Here is a 25,920-nt window from a genome sequence, read left to right as displayed (position 1 = left end):
AGGTTTTGCAGCTGAATTCTGATGCAGCGTGGCATAGTAGAAAGAGCCTGGGAGTCAGAAGACCTGGGTTTTCATCCCAGCTCAGCCACTTGACTGCTGTGTGATCTTGGGTAAGTCCCTTAACTTCTCTATGCCTCTGTTACTCATCTTTAAAATGGGGATTAAGACTGTGAGCCTTAGGTGGGACAGGGACTGTGACCAACCCCATTATCTTGTATTTATTCCAGCACTTCGTGCAGGGCCTGGTACATAGAAAGGGCTTAAAAAATAGCATGTATAAAGAAAAATGTGATTGATTTGACTAACAGCATCCCAATCTCAGGTAAAAGTGCAATTTGTCATCTGCTATTGTTGGTCAGTTAAGCAAGCTGTATTTTTTACTTTCCTACTCTGCATATTAGACTCAGAACCTCTGTTGGAAATCCCAATGACAGCACATGGCTACATATTTTCTTTCCTCTTTAATGCAGCTAGAAGCCCGTTCTTGGCATTAAATATCTTCCAGGTATTTTATTCTGCCCTTTGCCACCTTGGGTACTGCTCTCCTCTGTCTCCTCTATCTCCCCAAGACCTGCTATGGAAAAAGGGCAGGGTGGGGCTGCACAGAAGCTACGAGGGTGCTATGCAAGCAGAAGAAGCAGCGTGACCTAGTGGATAGAGTACGGGCCTGGGAATCAGAAAGACCTGGACCTCTCCTCCGCCAGGCAAAACTTCTTCTCCTCCCTCATCGACACCCATGCCCGTCACCCCCGCCGATTGTTCCGGACCTTTAAATCTCTCCTTAGGCCCCCAGTTCCTCCCCCTCCCCCATCTCTCATCCCCAGTGATCTGGCCACCTATTTCCTCACGAAAATCAACACAATCAGGTCTGAGCTCCCCAAAGTCACCCCTCCGCCTCTCCCCTCCCCCCCACCAACCCTCTCCCCTACTTTCCCATCCTTCCCTGCAGTATCCTCAGAGGAGATCTCCTCCCTCCTCGCAAGTGCCACCCCCTCCACCTGCGCCTCGGACCCCATTCCCTCTCACCTTATTAAAACCATCGCCCCTGCCCTCCTACCTTCCTTAACTTCTATTTTTAACCACTCAATCTCCAATGGCTCCTTCCCCTCTGCCTTCAAACATGCCCACGTCTCCCCCATCCTAAAAAAAACCCGCTCTTGACCCCACTTCCCCCTCCAGTTATCGCCCTATCTCCCTACTACCCTTCCTTTCCAAAATCCTAGAACGAGTCGTCTACAATCGATGCTTAGAATTCCTTAACTCCCATTCTCTCCTAGACCCCCTCCAATCTGGCTTCCGTCCCCTCCACTCTACCGAGACCGCTCTCTCTAAGGTCACCCATGACCTCCTTCTTGCCAAATCCAATGGCTCCTACTCCATTCTGATCCTCGTTGACCTCTCTGCTGCCTTTGATACTGTCGACCATCCCCTCCTCCTCCATACCTTATCTCACCTTGGCTTCACGGACTCTGTCCTCTCCTGGTTCTCCTCTTACCTCTCTGGCCGGTCATTCTCGGTCTCCTTCGCTGGAGCCTCCTCCCCCTCCCATCCTTTAACTGTTGGAGTTCCTCAAGGGTCAGTTCTTGGCCCTCTTCTGTTCTCCATTTACACTCACTCCCTCGGTGAACTCATTCGCTCTCACGGCTTTGACTACCATCTCTACGCAGATGACACGCAGATCTACACCTCTGCCCCTGTCCTCTCCCCCTCCCTTCAGGCTCGCATCTCCTCCTGCCTCCGGGACGTCTCCACCTGGATGTCGGCCCGCCACCTAAAACTCAACATGAGCAAGACTGAACTCCTCATCTTCCCTCCCAAACCCGGTCCTCTCCCAGACTTCTCTATCACCGTGGATGGCACGACCATCCTTCCCGTCTCTCAGGCCCGCAATCTCGGTGTCATCCTTGACTCGTCTCTCTCGTTCATCCCACACATCCTATCCGTTACCAAGACCTGCCGGTTTCACCTCTACAATACCGCCAAGATCCGCCCTTTCCTCTCCACCCAAATGGCTACCTTACTGTTACAGGCTCTCATTATATCCCGGCTAGACTACTGTGTCAGCCTCCTCTCTGACCTCCCTTCCTCCTCTCTCGCCCCGCTCCAGTCTATTCTTCACTCCGCTGCCCGGCTCATCTTCCTGCAGAAACAATCTGGGCATGTCACTCCCCTTTTTAAACAACTCCAGTGGTTGCCTATCAACCTCCGCTCCAAACAAAAACTCCTCACTCTAGGCTTCAAGGCTCTCCATCACCTTGCCCCTTCCTACCTCTCCTCCCTTCTCTCTTTCCACTGCCCACCCCGCACGCTCCGCTCCTCTGCCGCCCACCTCCTCACCATCCCTCGGTCTCGCCTATCCCGCCGTCGACCCCCGGGCCACGTCCTCCCGCGGTCCTGGAACGCCCTCCCTCCTCACCTCCGCCAAACTGATTCTCTTTCCCTCTTCAAAACCCTACTTAAAACTCACCTCCTCCAAGAGGCCTTCCCAGACTGAGCTCCTCTTCTCCCTCTACTCCCTCTGCCATCCCCCCTTTACCTCTCCGCAGCTAAACCCTCTTTTTCCCCTTTTCCCTCTGCTCCTCCCCCTCTCCCTTCCCATCCCCACAGCACTGTACTCGTCCGCTCAACTGTATATATTTTCATTACCCTATTTATTTTGTTAATGAATTGTACATCGCCTTGATTCTATTTAGTTGCCATTGTTTTTACGAGATGTTCTTCCCCTTGACTCTATTTAATGCCATTGTTCTTGTCTGTCCATCTCCCCCGATTAGACTGTAAGCCCGTCAAACGGCAGGGACTGTCTCTATCTGTTGCCGACTTGTTCATCCCAAGCACTTAGTACAGTGCTCTGCACATAGTAAGCGCTCAATAAATACTATTGAATGAATGAATAATCCAGGCTCCGCCACTTGTCTGTTGTGTGACTTTGGACAGGTCACTTAATTTCTCTGTGCCTCAGTTACCTCACCTGTAAAATGGGGATTGAGATTGGAAGCCCTAAGTGGGAGAGGGACTGCATCCAACCCGATTATATTGTATCGACCCTAGTGCTTAGTGCAGTGCCTGGCACATAGTAAATGCTTAACAGATACCATAATTATTATTATTAGCAATAACTAGTAATAATAATAATAAATTGCCACGCCAGTCACTCCTGAGGGGCTGCAAAGTCAGTTTGGAGGTCCTGCACTGGAATACACAGTGAAGCCAGACTGGTTCAGGCATGATTTGGCTCCATGTGACTAGTTCTTTGGACCAGGAATTGCCACTGTCTAGAGTTTTCATGTCTTTTTTTCATCACAGTCTTCTCCTCTCCTTAGGACCCCACACTGGAGTCCTCTGTGGTCAGGCCATAGGCCAGGTTTAGACAGAACAGCAGATTGGCGGGCTGTATTGTGATGACCTACTTTTCCCAAACTGCCCTAAGAGGCCCCCTACTATTGGGTCCTGTGGCCCCTGCATGCACAATTCTGCAAAAACTGCAGATCTTAGTCCTCCTCAGAGGGCACCGTGGGCGTATAAGCCATTAAGTCCCCTCCCCAACCAGAAGTCACCTCATCCTGGCCTTGAGCAAAAGAAAAGTGAGGATCAGGTCGGATTCAGGGCTTACATTCATCTGAATGGTTCACATCCCAGAACTTCCACTCCCACCTCCCAACCTTTCATCAACCTTCAAAAACCTGCTACTCACATCTCCCAGCACTTTCCTTAAAGGCTTACTTTCACCCTCTTCTCACAGCTAGGATGTCACTGAGAGCTCTATAGAAAACCAGATACCTGGACACAACAGGCGTGTATTCTGCTATATACTGTATTTAAGTTAGGTAAAATAACATAATGGCAACAAAAGAGAAGCAGCGTGGCTTCGTGGAAAGAGCACGGACTTGGGAGTCAGAGGTCATGGGTTCTAATTCTGATCCACCGCTTGTCTGCTGTGTAACCTTGGACAATTCACTTAACTTCTCTGTTCCTCAGTTACCTCATCTGTAAAAATGGGGGGATTAAAAAATGTGAACCCCATATGGGACAGTCTGATTACCCTGTATCTACCCCAGTGCTTAGACAGTGCCCAGCACATAGTAAGCACTTAACAAATACCATAATTATTATTATTATTATTAACAAAAGGACACCCACAAAGGTTCTTTGTGGAAATTTGAAGAATTGCCATCATGTCACTAGAGCGGGTGGGCCCCTGAACTCCTCCATTGCCTCAGAGCCATTCATTTTCTTCCCGTGCCCATGTACATTTTGCTGCAGCTTCCAGCTCTGAGTATGTGACCAGAGCCAAGGGAAGGGAGGTTGTGTAATCAATTAATCGATTATATTTATTGAATGCTATGTGCAGACCACTGTACCAAGCACTAATGAGAATACAGTACAACAGAGTTGGCAGACATTCCCTGCCGACAATGAGTTTACAGTCTAGAGGGAGAGACAGACATGGAAATACAGAAATAATGTATTTTATATAATTTAAACATATATACATAAGTGCTGTGACATTGAGGGTGGGATGAATATCATTGCCTAAAGGTCACAGAACAAAGTGCAAAAATAAAAATTCTGGGCATAAAGGAGTGCAGTGGAAAGTGGACAGACAAACTGAAAGCTCTTTAATACCGATCACTCAATCAGTCCATTAATTAATGGAATTTTTAGGTGATTATTTTGTGCAGAGCATTATACTGAATGTTTGGGAAAGGACAATACATTGATGTGATTCCTGCTTACAAGGAGCTTACACTCTAGTAGGGGAGATGAACATTTAAACAAATTAGAGGTAATGGAAGCACCTGAACATAAGAAAATGTACATAGTTCTATGGGGATGGAGTGTTTAAGGGTGGTGGACTAAGTGCCTGGATTAGGCAGCAAAGGGGGAAAATAGAGAGAGAGATGAGAGCTTAGTCAGGTAGGCTGGAGGAAATGTGATTTTAGTTGGGCTTTGAAGATGGTCTGTTGGCTATCTTAGGGGAGGGAGTTCCAGGAGAGAGGGAAGATGTGAGCAAGGGATTGACAGTGGGTGAAAGAGAGTGTGGGACTGTGGGTAGGTTGACATTGTAGGAGTTAAGTGTATGGGCTGGATTGCAGTGAGAAAGGAGTGAGGATAAGCAGAGGGGAAAGAGCTGATTGCATTCCTTGAATCCAGTGGTGAGGAATTCCTTTTTGATGTGGAGTTGGATGGGCAACCACTGGATTTACAAGAGGAGTGTGGAGATGTGCACAAATTTTTTTTTAATGAAATGATCCAGGCAACAAAGTAAACTATGGATTGGAGAGGTGAAAGTCTGGAGGCAGAGAAGTCTGCAAGGAGGATAGCTATTAGTGGAGGCGAAAAATAAGTACTTGAACGATAGTGATAGCAATTTGGATGAGAATTAGGAACAAAGTCTGGAGATCTTCTGGAGATAGAATTGATAAGATTTTTCTGACTAACTGAATATGTGGGCTGACGGCGAGAGAGGAGTGAAGATTAATGCTAAGGTTGTGGACCTGTGGCACAGAGAAGGTGATATGAGTAGTGATAGGAAAGCCAGCAGAGGAGAAAGTTTGGGAGGGAGATGGCAAATTCAGCTGTAGACATGTTGACTTTGAAATGCCACAGGATATCCAAGTAGTGATGTCCAGAAGGCAAGAAGAAATGTGAAATTGCAGAGAAGGGGAGATTTTTGAACTGGATATGTAGATTTGGGAGTCACCTGATTAGAAATGAAGGGCTATTCAAATCATAGCCCTTCATTGATTCTCTGCCACTAAATGTTTTCCTGATATTCCCTCCATCTGCCTCCAGTGCCCTTTCTATCATTCCTACCTCTTACCCTCAATTAGTTGTATTTATTAAGCACCTAATAGCTTCAGGGCACTATAGTAAACTCTCAAGCATTTAGTTCAGTGTTCTGCATAGTGTGAGTGCTCAATAAATACCATTGATTGATTGACTGAGAGACAACAGAAGAACAAAGACATGATCCCTGACCTCAGTCTAATGGGGGAGAGAGGAAGACAGAAATTAATTTTAGGAGTAATAGTATTTATGATTTAGTTATAGTATTATTTAATAATAGTATTTATTAAGCAGCTACTTTGTACCAAGCACTGTCCTTAACTCTGAGAGAAAATGTATAGGTGAAAATTAGTCTCTGACCCCAAGGGACTTGAAATCTAAGAGTAAGAAGGAAAGAGGGACTGAGTGACAGACATATTAGAAACGGAAACCATAAAAACCATAGAAGCAGTATTACATTCTTTTTGGTTTTTTTGATTGCACTAATTTCATTGCTGCTCTGCCTTCCAGCACACACTTACTTGTAGATAATGCTGCATAATTTACTTCAGTTTGAACTTTGCCTTGATTACAGCATCAGCCTCTTTGCTGACTCCCTGCCTCCTGTCTCTCATTCATTCAGTTGTATTTATTGAGCAGAGCACTGTACTAAGCACTTGGAATGTACAATTTGGCAGCAGATAGAGACAATCCCTGCCCAAAGATGGGCTCACAGTCTAAACGAGTTGGATGCTCTTTGGCTCTTCCCACTTGGGTCCATATTTTACTCTGCTGCCGAGGTCATTTTTCTACAAAAAAGTTCAACCCTTGTTTCCTCACTCCTCGAAAATTTCCAGTAGTGCCCATCCACCTCTACATCTAACAGAAACTCCTTACCATTGGCTTTAAAGTAGTCGATCACCTTTCCCCCTCCTGCCTTACCTCTCTTGATTTCTTACTGCAACCCAGGCTGCACACTTCCCTAGTGCCAACCTACTCACTATACCTCGATCTCATCTCTCTCTCTGCTGATCCCTCTCACTCATTCTGCCTCTGGCCTGGAACTCTCTCCCCCTTCATATCCAACAGATGCTTACTCTCCCCACCTTCAAAGTCTTATTAAAATCACATTTTCCTCTTCTCCCACTACCTTCTGTCGTGCACCTGCACTTGTACCCTTTATTCACCCCCCCTCAGACCCACTGCAGTTAGGTGCATTTCTGTAATTTATTGTATCAGTGTCTATCTCCCCTACTAGACTGCAAGCTTTTCCTCATCTCCCACTCCTTTCTGCATTGCTCTGACTTGTTCTTTTTGCTCTTCTCAGCCCAAAGCACTTATGTACATACCTGTAATTTTATTTATTTGTACTGAGGTCTGTCTCCCCAACTATAGACTGTGAACTCATTGTGGACAGGGAATATCACTGATTATTGTTGTATTGTACTTTCCCAAAACTTAGTACAGTGCTCTGCACACAGTAAACTCTCAATAAATACAATTGAATGAATGAATGAATGAATGAATGAATGAAAGTAATATGTCTACCAACTCTGTTATATTGTACTCTCCCAAATGCTTAGTGCGCTGCTTCTCTTTCCGGTGAAGTATTTTGCCTCCTTTGAATAAAGTGATTAAGTCCCTTTTCAATTCAGCATTAGATGCAAGTTCCTTGCTAGATTGTAAGATCCTTAAGGGCAGGACCTGTGATTACCTGTGAAGCAGTGTGGTCTAGTGGATAGAGCTCAGGCTTGAAAGTTGGAAGGACCTGGGTTCTAAATCCCAGCTCTCTTGTTTGCTGTGTGACCTTGGGCAAATCACTTCACTTTTCCGTGCCTCAGTTCCCTCATCTCTAAAGAGAATTAAGACTGTGAGTTCCATGTGGAAGGGTGCTTGACACAGAGTAAGCACTTAACAAATACCATCATCATCATTGCCTACTCTCTCAAAGATTTAGTACAGTACTCTGTGCACCATAAGTGCTCAATAAATACAATTGATTGACTGATGATGACATACCTGTTCAGCAAAGGTAATGGAAGAGCTCTAATCTATTAGCATAAGGGCCTTTTTGCTGAGTAGAATGTGAAAGCTAATACTTTGAAAATTAAGTATTTATACATGCGTATAAGAAAAACAACTAATTCAAAGATTTCCATTATTGGTACTTATTTGCATTTCTATTTGATCATTTAACTCTAATGATTATGTTTTTAATTTTTTTAATTCATACTGTTTTAGTCAATTCTGGGATTTTCAGTAGGCATGCATATTCTTTATTATTTCCTGTGGGAAACTAATTAATTTAATGCTCTTTGACTAAAAATGATTTTACTAGAATCTGTTAAGAGGGTTAACTAGGGTCTAGCTGTATTTACAAATAGTTAGGAGCCGGAGGAAAAACAAGTATAAAATAGGTAATAGCAAGAGTTTGGAAAGATGAATAGTTGAATAAATAAGTGAATGAATAAATAATATATGCTGATCGATATGTTCAAAATGCTGAGGATGGTTGTATATTTATATATACTGCACTGGAGTTGACATAAAAGAAGTTTTCCGAGGGAGGTGGGATTTAAGGAGGGCTCTGAAGTTGGGGAGAGCTGTGGGCTGGAAAGGGGAAGGACTTTTAGTTTGGGTGAAAAATGTGAGCACAAAAGGTTGGATGTAGGACAGCCATGGGTGAGACCTGGGGAAGGAGAGTGACCTAATGGATAAACCACGGGCCCTGAGTCCGAGGCCTTGGATTCTAACCTTGGCTCTACCACTTGTCTGCTTTGTGACCTTGGGCAAGTCACAGTGGAAAGAGCGCGGGCTTGGGAGTCGAAGTTCATGGGTTCAAATCCCGGCTCCGCCACTTGCCAGCTGTGTGACTTCGGGCAAGTCACTTAACTTCTCTGTGCCTCAGTTACCTCATCTGTAAAATGGGGATTAAAACTGTGAGCCCCATGTGGGACAACCTGATTACCTTGAATCCCCCAGTGCTTAGAACAGTGCTTTGCACATAATAAGTGCTTAACAAATACCACCATTTATTTTTTATTCTCTATGCCTCAGGTGCATCATCATCCCATACCCTCAGCGCTGTACTCATCTGCTCAACTGTATATATTTACATTACCCTATTTATTTTGTTAATGAAATGTACATCGCCTTGATTCTATTTAGTTGCCATTGTTTTTACGAGATGTTCTTCCCCTTGACTCTATTCATTGCCATTGTTCTTGTCTGTCCGTCTCCCCCGATTAGACTGTAAGCCCGTCAAACGGCAGGGACTGTCTCTATCTGTTGCCGACTTGTTCATTCCAAGCGCTTAGTACAGTTCTTTGCACATAGTAAGCGCTCAATAAATACTATTGAATGAATGAATCATCTGTAAAATGGGGATTAAATTCTACTCACTCCTTCGTAGACTATGGCTCCCCTGTGGTATAGGGACTAACCAACCAGATTATTGTGCATGTACCTCAGTGCTTACTATAGTGCTTGGCACGAAGTAAGTGCTTAACAAGTACTAAAGAAAATTTAGAAGGCAAACTTGGGACAAATGAAGAATGTAAACTGGGGATTAGCAGGTGAAGAGAGCATATAGTCAATCCTCCTCCAATACAGGGTTTCTAAGAACCTCACAGGAAATCCTAACAGGAAAACCCCTGTTACTGTTGCTTATTCTTTGAGCAAAGTCATGAGGCAAGCACACAACCATTTCTTCTGACATTACCTCATAATCTCACCAGGCAGGTACTCATCAAGCAATCAGTGGTATTATTGAGTGCTTAGGAGAGTGCCATTCAACAGAGTTGGTAGACATGTTCCCTGCCCTCAATAATAATAATAATAGTAATTGTGGTATTTGTGAAGCACTTACTATGTGTCAGGGACTGTACAAAGTGCTGGTGTGGATACAAGCAAATCAGGTTGGACATAGCCTCTCCCTCATGGGTCTCACAGATTTAAACCCCATTTTACACATGAGGTAATTTGGGCCCAGAGAAGTGAAGTGATATACCCAAGACCACACAGCAGACAAGAAGGAGAGCCGGGATTAAAATCCATGGCCTTCTGACTTTAAGGCCCGTGCTTTATCCTCTGTACCATGCTGCTTCTATCTTACAATCTATAATCAGCCAATCTATAGTGTTTATTGAGGCCTTACTATGTGCAGGGTACTGTACTAAGTGCTTGGGAGAATACAGTGTAACAGAGTTGTAGACTCTCTGCCCACAGTGAGTTTATGGTATAGAGCTTTGTCTAATTCTGCAATAGTGTTTTATTCAAAGCATGTAGAGACAGAGTGACTTATATATGCAAAAAGTGTGAGCTGCTGCTGAGTCTTAAGCCAATGGTCAAGGGTTTCTGCTTGATGCCAAAGAAAATGTATAACTTTCAGTCAATCAGTCACTAATATTTATCGAGCTTTTACTCAGCATCATACCAAATGCTTGGAAGAGTACAACAGAAACAAAACACGTTCCCTGCCTTCAAATAAAAAAGACAGACCAAAATGATTTACAAATAATGGGAGAAAGAACAAGGATGAAAAAATGTGGTGATGTGGATGCCAAGATGAAATGTCATAATAGTTGAATATGTAACTGAATAAACCTTTACCAGTACTGAGGGTAAGAAACACAGAATGCTAAGGGTGGCTATTGGAGTGTTGTGAATTAATTGGGGAAGGCTTCCTGAAGGAGTTGAGATTGTAGGAGAGCTTTGAAAATGGGAAGGGTTTTGGTTTGGGGGATTTGCAGTGTGTTGAGGGGAGTGGTGGTATATGGGGGCAGTTCCAGGCCAAATGAATAATGAGAAGTGAAATGTTCTGAAGTAAAGTAGTTTAAGTAGAGTATACATTGGAAAGGTGATCTTGGGAGGGGCAAAGAGTTTGAGCTGCCTGTTTAGGGGGAGAGGAAGAGGTAGACCAGAAAAGATTGTGGAGGAAAAACCAGCAGGATTTGCCGACAGAATGAATTTGAGGGTTAAAAGATAAAAAGGAGTCAAAGATAGCAACACAGTTGTGGGCTTCTGGAACAGAAAGGCTGGCATGATGGGCAACTGAGATGGGAAAATTAAGAAGAGAAGGAGTCGGTTTGGGAGGATTGTGAAGTGTCAAAGGAGCATGTGCATATTACGTTATGAATTCTTCATTTGCATTAATGTATGTCTCCCCCTCTAAACTGTAAGCTCATTGTGAACAGCAAACATGTCTACCAACTCTGTTGTGTGCACCCTTCCATACACTTAGTACAGTGCCCTACACACAGTAAGCACTCAATAAATGTTATTGATGATCATGATGATAATAATAATAATAATGTTAGTATTTGTTAAGCACTTACTCTGTGCAGAGCACTGTTCTAAGCGCTGGGGGAGATCCAGGGTCATCAGGTGGTCCCACGGGAGGCTCTCAGTTAATCCCCATTTTACAGATGAGGGAACTGATGTACAGAGAAGTGAAGTGACTTGCCCACAGTCACACAGCTGCCAAGGGGCAGAGCCGGGATACGAACCCATGACCTCTGACTCCCAAGTCCGCGCTCTTTTCACTGAGCCATGCTGCTTCTCTATGATGGAAATCTATATGGAAATACCCTTGTTCTAAGGGGAAATGTGAGATTATATGAGTTGGATCAACTTAAGTCTCTTAAATTCCTCTTATCCTTTTCAGTTCCCAAAACATAGTATCCCATCTCTTTTAGCTCTACCTTCCAGGAGTTTTCTTCCTTCCCCCCATCCCCGATACAGCCCTGGTCTCCAGCAGACATGCAGTAAAAGCTGTGGCTACTGGTAATAACTGCCATACCAGGCACAGAAGGGAATGAACTGTTCTGGAATGGCACTTGGTTTACTGGAGAGGATAGCCTCCATAGTCTGGGGAAATACATCCTGTCAGGGTGGAGAGTTTAATCATCTCAGTTATCCGTAGGATCAGACTGTGCTTATCACCTTGTTAGAGAACTGGGTGCTGATTGGGCATCCAGGACAGAATGCCACAGCAACACAGCACATTAATTAACCTTTCTACACAATTCTAACAGCTGATGGCAAGCCTCCCCACAACATCATGTCTCCTATCTGTGGACAGGATGGTATACATAATTCTGTTCCTAATTTGTGGTTTCGCAATGCGTTCGATTATAATGTTGTTAGGCACTTGAGAACACTCTCCCGACACCACAGACTGTGAGCTCATTGTGGGCAAGGAATGTGTCTGTTTATTCTTATATTGTACTCTCCCAAGCGTTTAGTACAGTGCTTTGCACACAGTACACACTCAATAAAAACAATTGAATAAGTCTGTTTGAATGTGCCCTGTGGTGTCGGAAGAAATGGGCTATGCGCGTGCATTACAACATCAGACTCTGAGTGCTATAGCCCAAGTTTTCCTCAAGAGGGGTTTTGCAAAAATGCAAATCCCATGTTTTAGGAGAACTGGGTGTAACCAGAGCCTAAGGGAAAGAAAGTACTCTGTCTTTTGCCTTAAAATCTCCAGAGGAGGTGACACCAAATCTCCTTTTGTGATACATTTCAATGTTCAGAACGGTTAGAGTTTGGGCCATGAGGTTAAAAAGAAGGCCTTGGGATCAGCTCCATGAACCCAAGGATATTTTGTTGTTGTTGTGGTTCCTAATATTTTTTGTGTAAGTCTGATGTGGCAAACTGTAAAAGCATTTTTACCGCACACTCAAATCGTGTTTCAGTGACATGTTCGATATGCTGTGAATGCATATTAAGAATAGCTTAAATTGAATAGGATGGGTCATGTTCTCTCTGTGGACCACATGTAATTCACAAAACTTCACTGAAGAATATTAGGAGAAAATAAGCTCATAGCATAGTCTTTTTTAATAACAAGTTGGTTACCTAAATACAAGGGAGAGAGATCTTTATATTCATAAGGACATATCTTGGCTTTTGAGTCTGTTATTCAATATCTTTATTGATGACTGAAGAAGGAATTGAAAGCACGCTCATCAAATTTGCAGATGATACTAAATTGGGCAGGGTTAGCAACACTCTAGAGGACAGGAATAGAATTCAAAGTGACTTAGACAAATTGGAAAAACAGTCTAGCAAAAATAGGATAAAATTCAAGAGAGGCAAATCCACGGGAGTGCCATTAGGGATGAAAAATTGGCTAGGTAAAAGAATGCAGAAAAAGATCAGAAGTGGGCATAAATAACCAGAAGCTGAATTGAGTATGCAGTGTAGGAATGGTATTTTTAAAATAGCATGGTACAAAGATGGATGAAGAAGAGTAGTCATAGTAATAGTATGTATTAAATGCTCACTGAGTTCAGGACACTGTACTAAGTGCTGGGAGAAAATGAACAGATGGAAATTAGACATGGTCTGTGTCTCTTGGAGGGCTCTCAATCTAAATGTGTAAGTGGGGAGAAGGGAGTGGAGACAGATAGAAATTAAGAAACACTGAAACACAACATAAACAAATATACAAAATAAAAATGAAAAATCAGTAGAGCACAGTGGGTAGAGGAGCAGAATTTCAGGCGCCTTGGGATTCACACTGCGGTGCACACCACAGCCACACCACCACTGCAGCAGTCACCAGACTCTCCGGGTTTAGTATAAGGGTATAACACGTAAATGTTTTCCATTCCACTCTGGACTTACCAAACTTTTTATGCATCAGGGTTGCCCACTACTTTTAAAAAAAGTGGACAGAAACCAGAGAAGGAATAGAAAAGAGTGACAAAAATGATAAAAGGAATAGAAAATAGGTCCTATGAGGAAATACTGAAGGAACTGAGTTATTTAGCCTAGAGGCTAGAAAACTAACTTCAAGGCTACGAAGAACTTTTACAGGGAGGATGTTGACCACTTATTCTCTGTGTCCATTGAGGATCAAAGCAAAGATTAAGCAGGAGGCATTTTGTTTGGACATGAGGAAATACTTTGATTACTAAGGTGATAAAACACAGGACTAGGCTATGGAGGGGGATCATGGACATCCAGCTGTTCTGGAAGGTTTAGTTGTTCACCTGCCTGGAGGCAGGGGTCTGATCACTTCCAGCTTTGTAATTCTATGATTTTATGATTCTTTGAAGATTTGAGGGAAACTTAGAATCTAATGTATTCCATGGAGTAATATATAAAAAAGAAAATCATAAGAAGCAACATGGTCTAGAGCCAGACACTGGTGCTTAAAATAAAAATACTGGGCCATCCAGTGCCATATAAGTACTAGACAGGGCACAGACCCACTGAAAACTGCCCTGTCCAGTATAAAACCACCCTATCAAGAGAGGTTAATTCACCCATAATCCTCTTTGGCTGTTTTTTCCTCTCATCTCCTCACTTTTCCTAACAGCACATGACTAATCTCCCCTCATTCTGCACCCTCCATTTTTCCTTTAGTTTTTGTCTTTGTACCTTGTATCCTTGAAGAGGACTGGGAGTGAAACATTAGTAGATAGATGCTATTACTGTACTATAAGGGAAGCAAACGGTAGCAACTCCTGGTCTGTATTCCGTGGGACGCAAGCTGCACCAATATGCCTGGGAGGCTCCTTGGCTCAGTTGTCACCACCGTACTGCCACTGTCCCCTGTGTACTGCTCTTATAGTACTGCCACCTCTCCTGCCATCTGACTTTTTTTAATGTTATTTGTTAAGTGATTACTATGTGCCAGGCACTGTACTAACCACTGGGGTAGATACAAGTTAATCAGGTTGGACACAATCCATGTCCCATATGCGGGTCACAGTCTCAATTGCCATTTTACAGGTGAGTTAACTGAAGCACAGAGAAGTTAAGCAACTTGCCCAAGGCCACACACCATTAGTCCTGCCTAGCTCCCTCCCACCTCACCCCAGGCTCTCAGACTGCCATCATGAACAGAGATGGTAGCTGCAGTCTAGAAGAGAAAGCTGCTCCAGATCCAGCATGTACCCCACCAGCCTTTCCCTCGCTTGGGATTTTGTTAAGCGTCTTTTATATGCCAAGTACTGTACTCGGCCCAGGGCTAAGTACAGTGCAGTCAGACCAGACACAGTCTGCTTCTTCCTAATTGGGATCTTGCATTCCAACATAAAATGGTCCCTGATGTCTGATATATAGAGGACAGTAAAAGGCATAAACCTGAGGAAGCTAGCAAAGCCTCTTCCCACATCCCAACACCATCTACTCAAGCCCTACCTTCCTTCTATTTGCCTCTTTCCTTGCTATTTGGGCCCCAAATGCCTGGGCCATAATTCTTGGAGTGACTGCCCCCAAAGTGGAGAGCTAGATGAAGAATCAGAGTAAGGAGAGGTAAGGTCAACTGGAAAGACAGCACCTCCCATTGCAATCCAAAGGAAAATTCCTTTTTGGGCCTACCTCTTCAGTGGTACAGCACTTTACCTAAACATCCACATAGTTTCTACTATTGGAAAAGCCCCTAGATAGAAACAAGTAATTGGATGAAGTAGGTAGGGTATGTATGTTTGTAGTATAAGAACAAAAATTAAATCAAATCTTTTATTGACCAAGCCATATGTTTTATGGGCACTTGCTTAGGGTGTGTTCCTTTTTGTTATTGTTGTTTTTCAACTTGATATATACCTTTTTCAAGATCCACCCTTTCTGAGGGGCATGTTTTAGGAAATCCAGAGGGTTCATTCAATGCAGTTAACGCTCAAGAGCCTGGAAAACCTCCTGGAGAGTCTCATTTTAATGCTTTGAGTCTGGAAAACATGTCTGGAAAGCTCACCAGGACACCCTTTCTCCATACAGTTGATACACGTGTGCCTTTCAAGTTGAATTGAGAGAAAGAATGGAAAAGATTGAAATCATGCCCCTTAGCAGATTTTTGCCTTCTTTAAAGACCGATCTGGAATGAGGAAGTGAAAAAGCCACAACGTATGAAAACAATGAAATACAAAGAAGTGCCTAGCTATAATTATGCCAGAAGATATAGGAAATAAGTTTGTTGGCAGGGAAGTCATGAAGGTGTGTGATGTTGTTGTGAGTGCCCAGTGTCTGACACTGGGCTTAGAAGCCTGGCAGCTTCCCTTGGGCACTATGCACTTGACTTTTTCATTCTCAAGAAAGGCCTTTTGAGATTTGTGGGTGAGGAAACCCTTGTTATGAACTTCGAACTGAAAACCCGTTTTCCTACCAACTTCGGTCATTAGCTTTTTAGAGCAGGATGTATGACTCTCATTTTCTCACCAATTGCAGGTGACAGAAGCATGCCACCACTGATGGACGATCTGCCTGTCTTTATATACTCTGCTTTGCCATTATGTGTGTGTTCACTCAGCATTTTGGCAAAGTACGCCACTAGGCAATTCGAGACTGGCATTGACACTGCACGCCTGTGTAGTGGCAGTGTGGCTCGATGTTGGAAGAAACAGTTTGCGTGCATTCTTGTGGCATTAGAAACAGATGAGAATCACAATATGAGTTTTCCTTAACATAGAGCTTTACAAGAATGCAATCCCCATGTTATAGGTGAACGGGTTGTATTTGGAAAAAGCTATGTAAAGGCTTTAAAGGTTTTAGGAGTTGATAGAAAATTTGATATTAGTTGGATATTTTATATTAGCAAAGTTATTCATACAGTGAATAATTTTTTTCAGTGCTTTACTAATTCGTGAAATACAATGACAAAATGTGGTAAAATGTGAACTACTGTGATTCAGGATAGTATTTTACTTAGGCAAGGCGCTGTTTAGTTTTAGGCAATAATAGTTTAGCAGACATTCCATTTCTCCTGGCGAGATTGGAAGAAAAAACCCTTAGGGTACTAAGAAAATATCCTGAAACTAATAAAATTCATTTACGCAGTCATGAATGGGGTGAAGAGGAAGAGAATAGGTACTGCCCTTTTCCCAAACTGCGTTGTAACTAACTCCGGAGTATAGGACTCAGTATTTATTGAGTGCTTTCTGTGTGCAGAGCACTGCACTAAGCACTTGGGAGAGTGTCTGTTATACTGACACATTCCTGCCCACAACGAGCTTACAGTCTAAAGGAGGAGGATCTGGTCATGGCCAGGGAGCAACCTCAGATGGGTTTGCTCAAGCAGCTTGATGGCCCTGGCCAAGTCTGCTTGGGTATGGTGGATAAATGGGGCAGCTGCTTTAGGCCTAATTTCCTCGGGTGGGCTGGGGGAGGGGGACTCTGCAGGAAGCCCAGCTCCTTCTGCCCCCTACATCTCTCCCTCATTCTTACCTCCACCTCACTAGTAGTAGGCTAAAAAATTAGTCATGGCAGTTGTGGGAGGGGCATGCCCTTTCCACCCACCTTTCCCCTCGGAGGCTGGTGGGAGGGGATAAACTCAGACCCGTGGGGCCCTACTTTGGGAATTAATTGAGTTCTGCAAATTAGCATGCGTTCTCAGATGTGGGAGCTGCCAAAAAAAATAGGGTGGGCTTTAAAAAAATCAGGGAGCAAGTGAACAGGAATTTTAGAAAAATAGGAACTACACCCTTCCCTTCCCTTCCCCCTCCATTGATACTAATCTTCATTGATACTACTGATGTTTACACCAGCCAGTGGGTGTATCAGTGCTAGGCAAATGATATGTGTGGGAAGAGAGAGTGAAAAAATTGTGGGCTGGTAAAATTGTTCTGCAGCAATCCTTTTTTTTAAACCTGTGTGTAAGGCTGATTTATATGCATTCCGGATAGTCAGTGTGTAGTCAGCATTTGCCATCTTGTAATACATTTGTTTTTCAGCTATTTCCTGAGCAAAGCCTTTCTGTTTCTACACAGTTATGTTTTCCAAAGAAGCTGATTTCCCTTCCTGCTTTTCTGTAACCTAGTCAACTCTTCCTCTTTTCAGAATATATATAGTTTGTCCTAGATTTTCTCCATTCCTGCTGATGACATTCACTCTGGGCAGTCGGCAGGCTCACCCTGCTAATCAGGGCAAATGGATCAGGTGTGGAAATCTCACTGATTTGAGTCTTGCGGGGTTGAGACCTAAACAATTTTTGGAGGAGCAGGGGAAGGCTACCATGAGAGACAGCTAGAGACATGACATCATTCTCAGAGTAATAATCCCTTACCTCCTTACCTACGGCCTTTTTCCCTCAGGTCCCAAAGTCCCCTTCACATATATCATTTCATTTATCATTAGAGCATTTCCATGAGTTAAGTCTCTTCTTAAAGTTTCCTCCATTTTCCAGATGATGAAACTGAGGACTAGAGAGGTTAAGTGGCCTTCCAGTTAGTGTTTGATAGGCAGGAAACCAAGTCTTCTGATTCTCTTCCCAGCACTCTTTTTACCTGAAAGTGTGCCATTTAAAATAAAGGGGTTAAAAGTAAATATGCGTGTGTGTGCATGATACTAAAAAGTTCTAGCTTTGTATAAGGACATCTTTGCTCTAGTTTTGACAGCATAATATTTTTAAAAAATAGGTTTAAGCATAAGGAAGCCCCTATTATGTAAAAGGAACACCTGAAGAGACCAAGAGGAAAATCCTGTAAATCACTTGACACTAGATGTTTCAAAATCAGAAAGAGGCTAAGGGAACTGTTTCCTTTAATATGAATTCATTGGTTTTTACACTATCTGTTCTGAGTCACCCTTGACTTTTTAAATACGTGGGACAAACTCTCCTTCTGCTCCCCTTCTCTAAATACTAGTTATTGTAATTGAAATTTTTGTATTCTGGAGGTTCATTTTCCCTCAAAATGAAACTAGAAAGAACCATTTAAAAAATTTCCAGTCATTTTTTTTGCCAAATATTTTTCCTTTTTCTCATGGTATATTTGCAGGTTAGATGTAGGAGGTCATCAGTTTCCTCTGAAGTAAATTGCAACTTTTGTCATTAATAAAATGAATGTCTCTGGAAGATTATTTATTTTCTTCTGTGTTTGCATGTTAATTGGTGAAAACATTTTATCAAATGTGATCCATCTGGAAGATAACAATTTTTTCAAAGCACAGCCCCAACCAGCAGAAGCACTCCTGAAGTTTCTTCATGTACCTCCTTCATTTTAGGAGGTCAAACCCTTCAAAGAAAACTTTTTAAATTTTTAGCTTTCTCTGAATCAAAACGTTTTTCCTTTTAAATAGCAGCAAACCATTTCACAGAAAGGAATAGAGGGTAGCTTGAGAGGTCATTTAATCCATCCTCCTGCTTTCACGCAGGGTCATCATCACCAGCAACTCACTGTTCCAGACAGATAAAAGCTGTCCTATTTTAAAGACCTCCTCGCCGCTTAAGGTGCCTCCACTTGTGAATGTTTGCCCCGGCACTTTTTTTTGAAACACTTCTCAACTGTAAGTAGTATGCTTTCTACTTTTCAGAAATGTACAGCACAATCAACGTTGCAGTGAATTTTCTCCTTCACTTAGAACAGAGGTGAAAACCCTGGTGGATTCAAGTATCTACTTGATAGGTTCAGACTCTCTTAATCAGCCTATAATGGAGCTAATGGCTGTTTGTCATCCTTGGAGATATAAATTTCCTGGTGATGTCTACTGCAGACAGTGCATGAAGTGTGCTCTGTGTGCCAGCCAGGGCTGATAATCAGGGGGAGGGCAGTGAGCTTGGTTAGAGAGGAAGAGAAGAGCACCGGCTGGTTCTCTGTACAACTCTGCTTCTCGCCTATTGAGAAATGGATAATGCTGGTAAGGAAAACAAATGTTCATTCTCTATCGCTACCTTTTCATTTGCCTTCTGCATCACTTGCTGCAGATTTGCTGTTTTAGCCTGTCTCGCTTCTGCACTCGAGAATGGCCTTTTAAATGCGGAAATGATCAATGTAACGTGGTGTAGCACACTGCATAGCCAAAAAAAGCAATCGGTGTTTCCTTTAAAGTTTAGGAAATGTAAATGCAAATTGGAATTCGAAAATCCATCGTTTTGTCGACTTGGGCATTACTGTAGTGAGAGTGAGCAGTGTGGACTTTGATCCTTTTGTGCCAGAAGCAAAGGGGGAAAAATGCATACAGTGAATTAGAAAACTATCAGATGGTAAAAAGGTACTTGAGCAGACCAAATCAAAGTACAGCCATCTGAATGTACAATGCACCAAGATGCTTTTTAACTTTCTGGAGGATTTAGTTTAAAGAAGGGATGTAGTGAAGAAAATATTTGGAAGTCTTCCAGGTATATTTGCATTTTTAATTTGAGAGGAAACACTTTATGAAAAAGTGCAACTTTGAATTTTCCAGGATAAATTATCAAATGATTGTATTATACAGTCAGACAGTATGTGTCATATTTTAACTGCTGAATTATTTTATCAGTAAGTAAAAAAACTCTTCATGCGACGTACGCTGTCAATACTGCAACTTACATGATTTTTCACCTAGGCTACATGTTTCAGTGCTAGTGGCACTGAATTGAGGATGCAACCAATTTGCAATCCATTCAGTGCCTCTTGAAGCTTTTTTAGTTCAGTTTCTCTGCAGGGTCTCCGTTTTACAGTGATGACCTAAAACGTGTAGCGGCACCATTATTCCTTATAATAGTGCCCTGTGTTAAAAGATTATAAAAGACAGAGCCATAATTTTCAAAAGAGATGACCTTTGTTTATGAAATGGAGCTGTTTTTGCATGCGACACCAGCAGTAAAGCAGATGTCATGATTTCTGCTCTTAAATTCTCTATGAAATATATTCTTAATTTTTTTTCATGTTCTGATGCAATCGTGAACATTCTCTTTCCATCTTACACAGTAAATTACAATGGCATGTTATTGGAGATGACAGCATTAGAAATGAAATAGACAAAAGTGGCATGTGTGTGCACGCTCATGTGTGTCTGTGTGTAACCCATATATATTTTCCTAGCCCATTTTAGTTTTTCAAAATAATGCTGTTATGGGCATTAGTACTTAGACGCTTTAGAATGGTATTTTATGATGAAGCAGAATTTCAAAGTCATTGAAGGGCTTTCCCTCATTACAAGACACACAAGCTTTATTTCAAGAAAAAGAATACAATTGCAAATTCTGCTACGCTTTAACTCCTGCCAACCGCAGTAATTTTACTGAAGTTCTGGCATAACCATTACCTTAAACCAAGTAATTGCCTCCTCTTGAATGACTCATATATTTATTTTAAAGGCCATTTGAAAAGGGGAAGAGAGGTAATACATAAAACCATAGTAACAGCTTTTCCTCTATTGTTTTCTGCCTGAGTGAGGAATAATGTGAGCTACAGCTTCTGGTGTGCATTGCTACCTACAGATTTTGGAGAATTTCATTTCAACAGTATTGTAATTGAGTTTTTTGCACAACTTGATAATGTTAAAATAGAGTGCACAGGCTTCTTATATACTTAATAATACTTGTAGGATGCTGTCAAAGTTCTATTTCTACATCATTTCAAAGTTAAAAATACATCACAAGCAAGTACACTTTTGAACTGAGCAATTTATTAAAAAATAAGGTTCATCTTCTGGAACATAGCCAAATACATAAACTTATTTACTCTAGGCAAATGACTCATCTTTAGTGTTTTGAAAAACCCTGCATTATGATTCTTAAGGGGTTCTGTGTATAAGTAATTTCACATAATGCAAAATCCCATCATACATTAGAAAAAAATACAAAGAAAAATCTTGGGAAACTGTATTCTCTGGAAGGCATCTTGCAATCTGCTAAAAAGAGGAAGAATAAAATTTAAAACCTCTTTGATGGAAAATCTGGAGTGCTAATTAATTCATACTATTGCAGTTTCTCCAGTTCACTCCCCAGTTCAGTTTAAACAAGATGATGCCGACTACCTGCCTAAATGTGTCTAAGTAGGAGCTGCATTTCACGTGACTGAATTAGTGCACAGTACATACAGCTGCTACAGTTAACCATTGAGTGCCAGAACTAGCAATTTGGTTATAAGTATCAGTAAGCCAGGCCTTCTGCCAAGTACACATTTTGAGTTAGAGCATGCATAATTGTGAGGAAGAAGACCAAGAATTGCTACACCCATGCAAAAAGTCATCTCGGTAAATTATCCAAGACAGCTTTAAGCAAATTCCAGTGCCATTTTCTGGGCAAAACTGAGTTTCATATGGTAGTGTTTGGCAGTTAAGTAAGGTAAAATCAGCCGCATGTGGCTTTTGCTGTGTGAATGCTTTGGGTACATTTAAATGATTATACTGTTGTGAATGTGTCCAACTTCCAGTTAGATTAGGAAGAACTGACATTCCTACCATCTCTAAGCGTGAGACAGCTCTTCACAGTAATTGCAGGCTTATGTATGCCTTTAAAAGCTTTTCCTGGAATAACAATAAAATATTCATCAAATAATATGTGGTGAGCATCAAGGTAGTTGTAGAAATGTTCAAATCTTTTTTTTTTTTTTTTGGTTATTTGACAATTTCTGTGTAGAGAGTTGCAACAGTTTAATCCTTTCATAAAGAGAAACTACAGGTATGACTTTACAAAGCATTTTCAGCCCCAAACCCACCTAAAGACTTAGAACAGCAGTTACATTTCAAGTCAGTTCACTGTTTGACCGTCATGTGGTTACTAAACCAAATTGAGTCTTTTTTTTTCAATTCTGGTCATATCTATGAGAAACAATACTATGAATTGCCATTCTGTTACATATTCCTGGGATTGAGAATTCTGTAGAGTTTTTGAACACTTACTGGGATAATGCCAGTTGTGTTGGTAGGGGGATCGTTTATCTACAGCACTTTTGTACATATCTGTAATTCATTTATATTAACGTCTGTCTCCCCCCTCTAGACTGTAAGCTCATGTGGGCAGGGAAGGTGTGTGTTATATTGTTACATTGTACTCTCTCAAATGCTTACTACAGTGCTCTGCACCCAGTAAGCACTCAATAAATACGATTGACTACTGTGAGAGAGTTTCCCATTTCTCTAGGCATAGTGATATCATATGTTAATTATCAAAATCACTAGCACCTGGACAAATAGAGTCATTTCCTCTTCCAGTAGTAAAGTTCCAGAATTTTTAAATTTGGATTTACTGTGTATGGAATCTCTGGTTTTGCAATGGCATTTCAGTATACTCTTACCCCAAATATTGAAACCTTGGAAAAACAGAGTTTTTCCCAAAATTGAAAAATGTTTTTTTTTACATTTCCTTAAGTGTCTTACCTCATCAATATTATCATCATCATCATCATCCATAGATTTATTGAATATCTACAGTGGGCCTAGCAATAGCAGTTAGAGGAGCATCCAAAAATGTAGTAAAGTCCACGATCCCAACTTGAAGCATCACTTGGCCCACATCTCTTCTCTCCTCATAATTCTCCTGACTTCCTGGGCCTCTCTGTATCAAATAAAAATTCCTCCCAGTTGACTTCAAGGCTCTCAATTGACTTACCTCACCATAACTTTCCTCTCCCTTCTGTTGCTCTTCTCCAGCCCACTTTATCCATTCCGCCCAAGCTGATCTTGTAACTTTTCCTTGTTCCCAACCCTTGTGTCCTAGACTCTTCACCCCATTCCCCCAGCTTGGGGCCTCTTCTCTGCCCAAATCCAAATGACCACAGAACTCCCCACATTCAAGGCTGTCGTAAAGTCCCATTTCTTCCAGCAAGCCTTCCCTTATTTACTTCCAATTTTCCATGCCATAAAAGCCCATCAGGCATCTCTACCACTTATGAACTATTCCCATTCTCAGCACTTTTTCAAAATGTTTGCTCAAGCATATGTTCAAGTATGTATCTTTACGAATTTATTTGTAAATATATTTACGTCTCTCTAAATCAATGGTATTTATTGAGTGTTTACTATGTGCAGAGCATTATACTAAATGCGTAGGAGAGTACAGAATTAGCAGATATGTTCCCTGTCCATAACAAGCTTACAATGTCCTGTGGATGGGAAAAGTATCACTTTATTGTCTAATTACCAAGTGCTTAGTATCTTTTTAATGGTAATTGTTAAGCACTTACTATGATCCAAGCACTGTTCTAAGCACTGGGTTAGATACAAACTAATTGGGCTGGACACAGTCCATGTCCAGTTGGGGCTCACAGTCTTAATCACTATTTTACAGATGAGATAACTGAGCCACAGAGAAGTTAACTGACTTGTACAAGGTTACCCAGCAGACAAGTGTCAGAGCCGGGATTAGAACCCAGGTTCTTCTGACTCCAGGCTCATGCTCTATCAATCATGCTTCTCAGAACAGTGGCATTGTATTAATACGGTGCATTCCCCACGTATGCACTCAATAAATACTACTTCTGTTATATAGGGACAGTCTTTCAGTGGTGAATTATGGGCAAATGTTGTGAAAGTATGGATCCTTCTTCCCTCTCCCCCTTCACCTGCACCTTGCCCAGTGAAATTCCATTAAGGAAGATTCCTCATGTCAGACGCAGTTCCTATGCTACATAAGACTTGCTTGCCAAAGAAGGAAGGGAAACAAGTATCTTAGCCCAATTTTTATGTATTAGAAAAAAGTCCCAGAGATGAGAAGTGACTTTCCCAAAGTTACACAACAGTCAGGGGGCATTTCTGGGAATAGGCTTTGGTTCTCCAGACACCCAGTTCCATGTTCTTTCCACTAGGCCATGCTGCCTTCTCATACCATCACATTAAGTTCTGTGTTCAGCTGTGATTTTCAGTCACGTCTGATTGCGACCACGAGGAGATCTTTGTGCATGCACGAGCAGCCCTTTCCCTAGGGCAACTTTATTGGGAGGGCCAAACACTTTTGGAATGTTCATGTGATTTGAATAACTGAAAGTTGAAGAAAAAAAATCAGGTATGGAAACCATTGGACTTCGATTCAGGAACACTCACATCTGTTTCTGGGAACAGTCTTTCATCTCCTCCTCCCCTGCCTCTTGCCATATTGTAGCCTGCACCTCTGGATAACCAAAGCTCATCAATGATGCGGCAGCGATGGATTTCAGGAAGGCAGGAAGGGCAGAGCAAGTGTGAGTCTGTTAAATGGCTTGGCAGGCAGACATCTCAGCTCATGAGCTACGTGCTTGTTCTTGCACTCTGTTTTTTGGCATACTACAAAGACAGACCAAGCGGAGTGAAGAAAAAGATGTTCGGGTCCAAATAGCACAGTGTGTTTGGGGTATGCTTGCCTTATATAGATGTGGATCTCTGTATCATACCTAAGATACATGATATACATGCTTTGGTGTGTCTTATCTTCTAAATCCTTTGACACACTCAATGCATATGTGGATGAACCGAAAGAAGGAATTCATTTGGAAATATGGTGTGTTGCAGATTAGGTTGTGTATAGAAGGATGTCCTCTTTGACTCTTCCATCTCTGAATGCTAGGAATGGAAATAATATGAACATGCTCCGGCAGGGGTGAGGGAATTCGAACAGTGTTCTACAGAACACTAGCACTGTAATAATTTCCTTGCACACATTTGCAGTATTGAAGTCCTGGGATTAATGCTCATCTGTCCTTCAAATGTGCCATCTTTTTGTTTTGCGATCAAGGGCAAAAAGAAGGCAGTGATTTTAGCAAGGCTGAAGATTGGGATGGAGCAGGTTAAAAAAAGCTAATAGATCACGAGGCCATCATTCTGGGGTCTTTTCAGTCCGGTCAGTTGATCAATCAATAGTATTTATTGAGCACTGTCCCAACCTTTAAAGCCATCCTAAAATCACATCCCCTTCAAAAGGCCTTTCCCAATTAAGCCCTCATTTCTCCTATTCTCTCTCCTTTCTGTGTCATCTGTGCACTTGGATCTGTACCCTTAAGCACTTGATGTTCACTAGACACTCAGTCCTACAGCACTTATGGACATATCTTACCATTTTCCATGTCTGTAATTCATTTCATTGTCTGTCTCCCCATCTAGATTATGAACTCTTTATGGGCAGGAATGTGTCTACCCAGTCTATTATATTATACTCTCCCAATTACTGAGCGTAGTACTCTGTACACAGTAAGTGGTCAATGAATACTATTGATTCATTCATTCAATAGTATTTATTGAGCGCTTACTATGTGCAGAGCACTGTACTAAGCGCTTGGGATGAACAAGTCGGCAACAGATAGAGACAGTCCCTGCCGTTTGACGGGCTTACAGTCTAATCGGGGGAGACGGACAGACAAGAACAATGGCACTAAACAGCGTCAAGGGGAAGAACATCTCGTAAAAACAATGGCAACTAAATAGAATCAAGGCGATGTACAATTCATTAACAAAATAAATAGGGATTGATCAATTGACTGTGCCAGAGCATTGTACTAAGCTCTTGGGAGAATTCCAAAGTGTTTTGTA

General features: G+C 42.0%; 1 protein-coding gene across 1 annotated transcript in view; it reads left to right on the top strand.

Annotated features, from left to right (window-relative positions):
* Nucleotides 1-19,190: 19,190 nt before the first annotated feature.
* The window catches only part of PHACTR2 (phosphatase and actin regulator 2), a 212,020-nt gene continuing 205,290 nt past the window's right edge, over nucleotides 19,191-25,920 (top strand). Inside the window, exon 1 of the mRNA XM_039911158.1 lies at nucleotides 19,191-19,353. Coding sequence (XP_039767092.1) covers nucleotides 19,341-19,353 — 13 coding nt within the window. The 5' untranslated portion in view covers nucleotides 19,191-19,340. The remainder of the gene's footprint in view (nucleotides 19,354-25,920) is intronic.

Source organism: Ornithorhynchus anatinus, chromosome 2 (genome assembly GCF_004115215.2).
Source record: "Ornithorhynchus anatinus isolate Pmale09 chromosome 2, mOrnAna1.pri.v4, whole genome shotgun sequence".
In the NCBI taxonomy this organism is placed as follows: domain Eukaryota; kingdom Metazoa; phylum Chordata; class Mammalia; order Monotremata; family Ornithorhynchidae; genus Ornithorhynchus; species Ornithorhynchus anatinus.
This window is presented reverse-complemented; position numbering and strand designations above follow the sequence as displayed.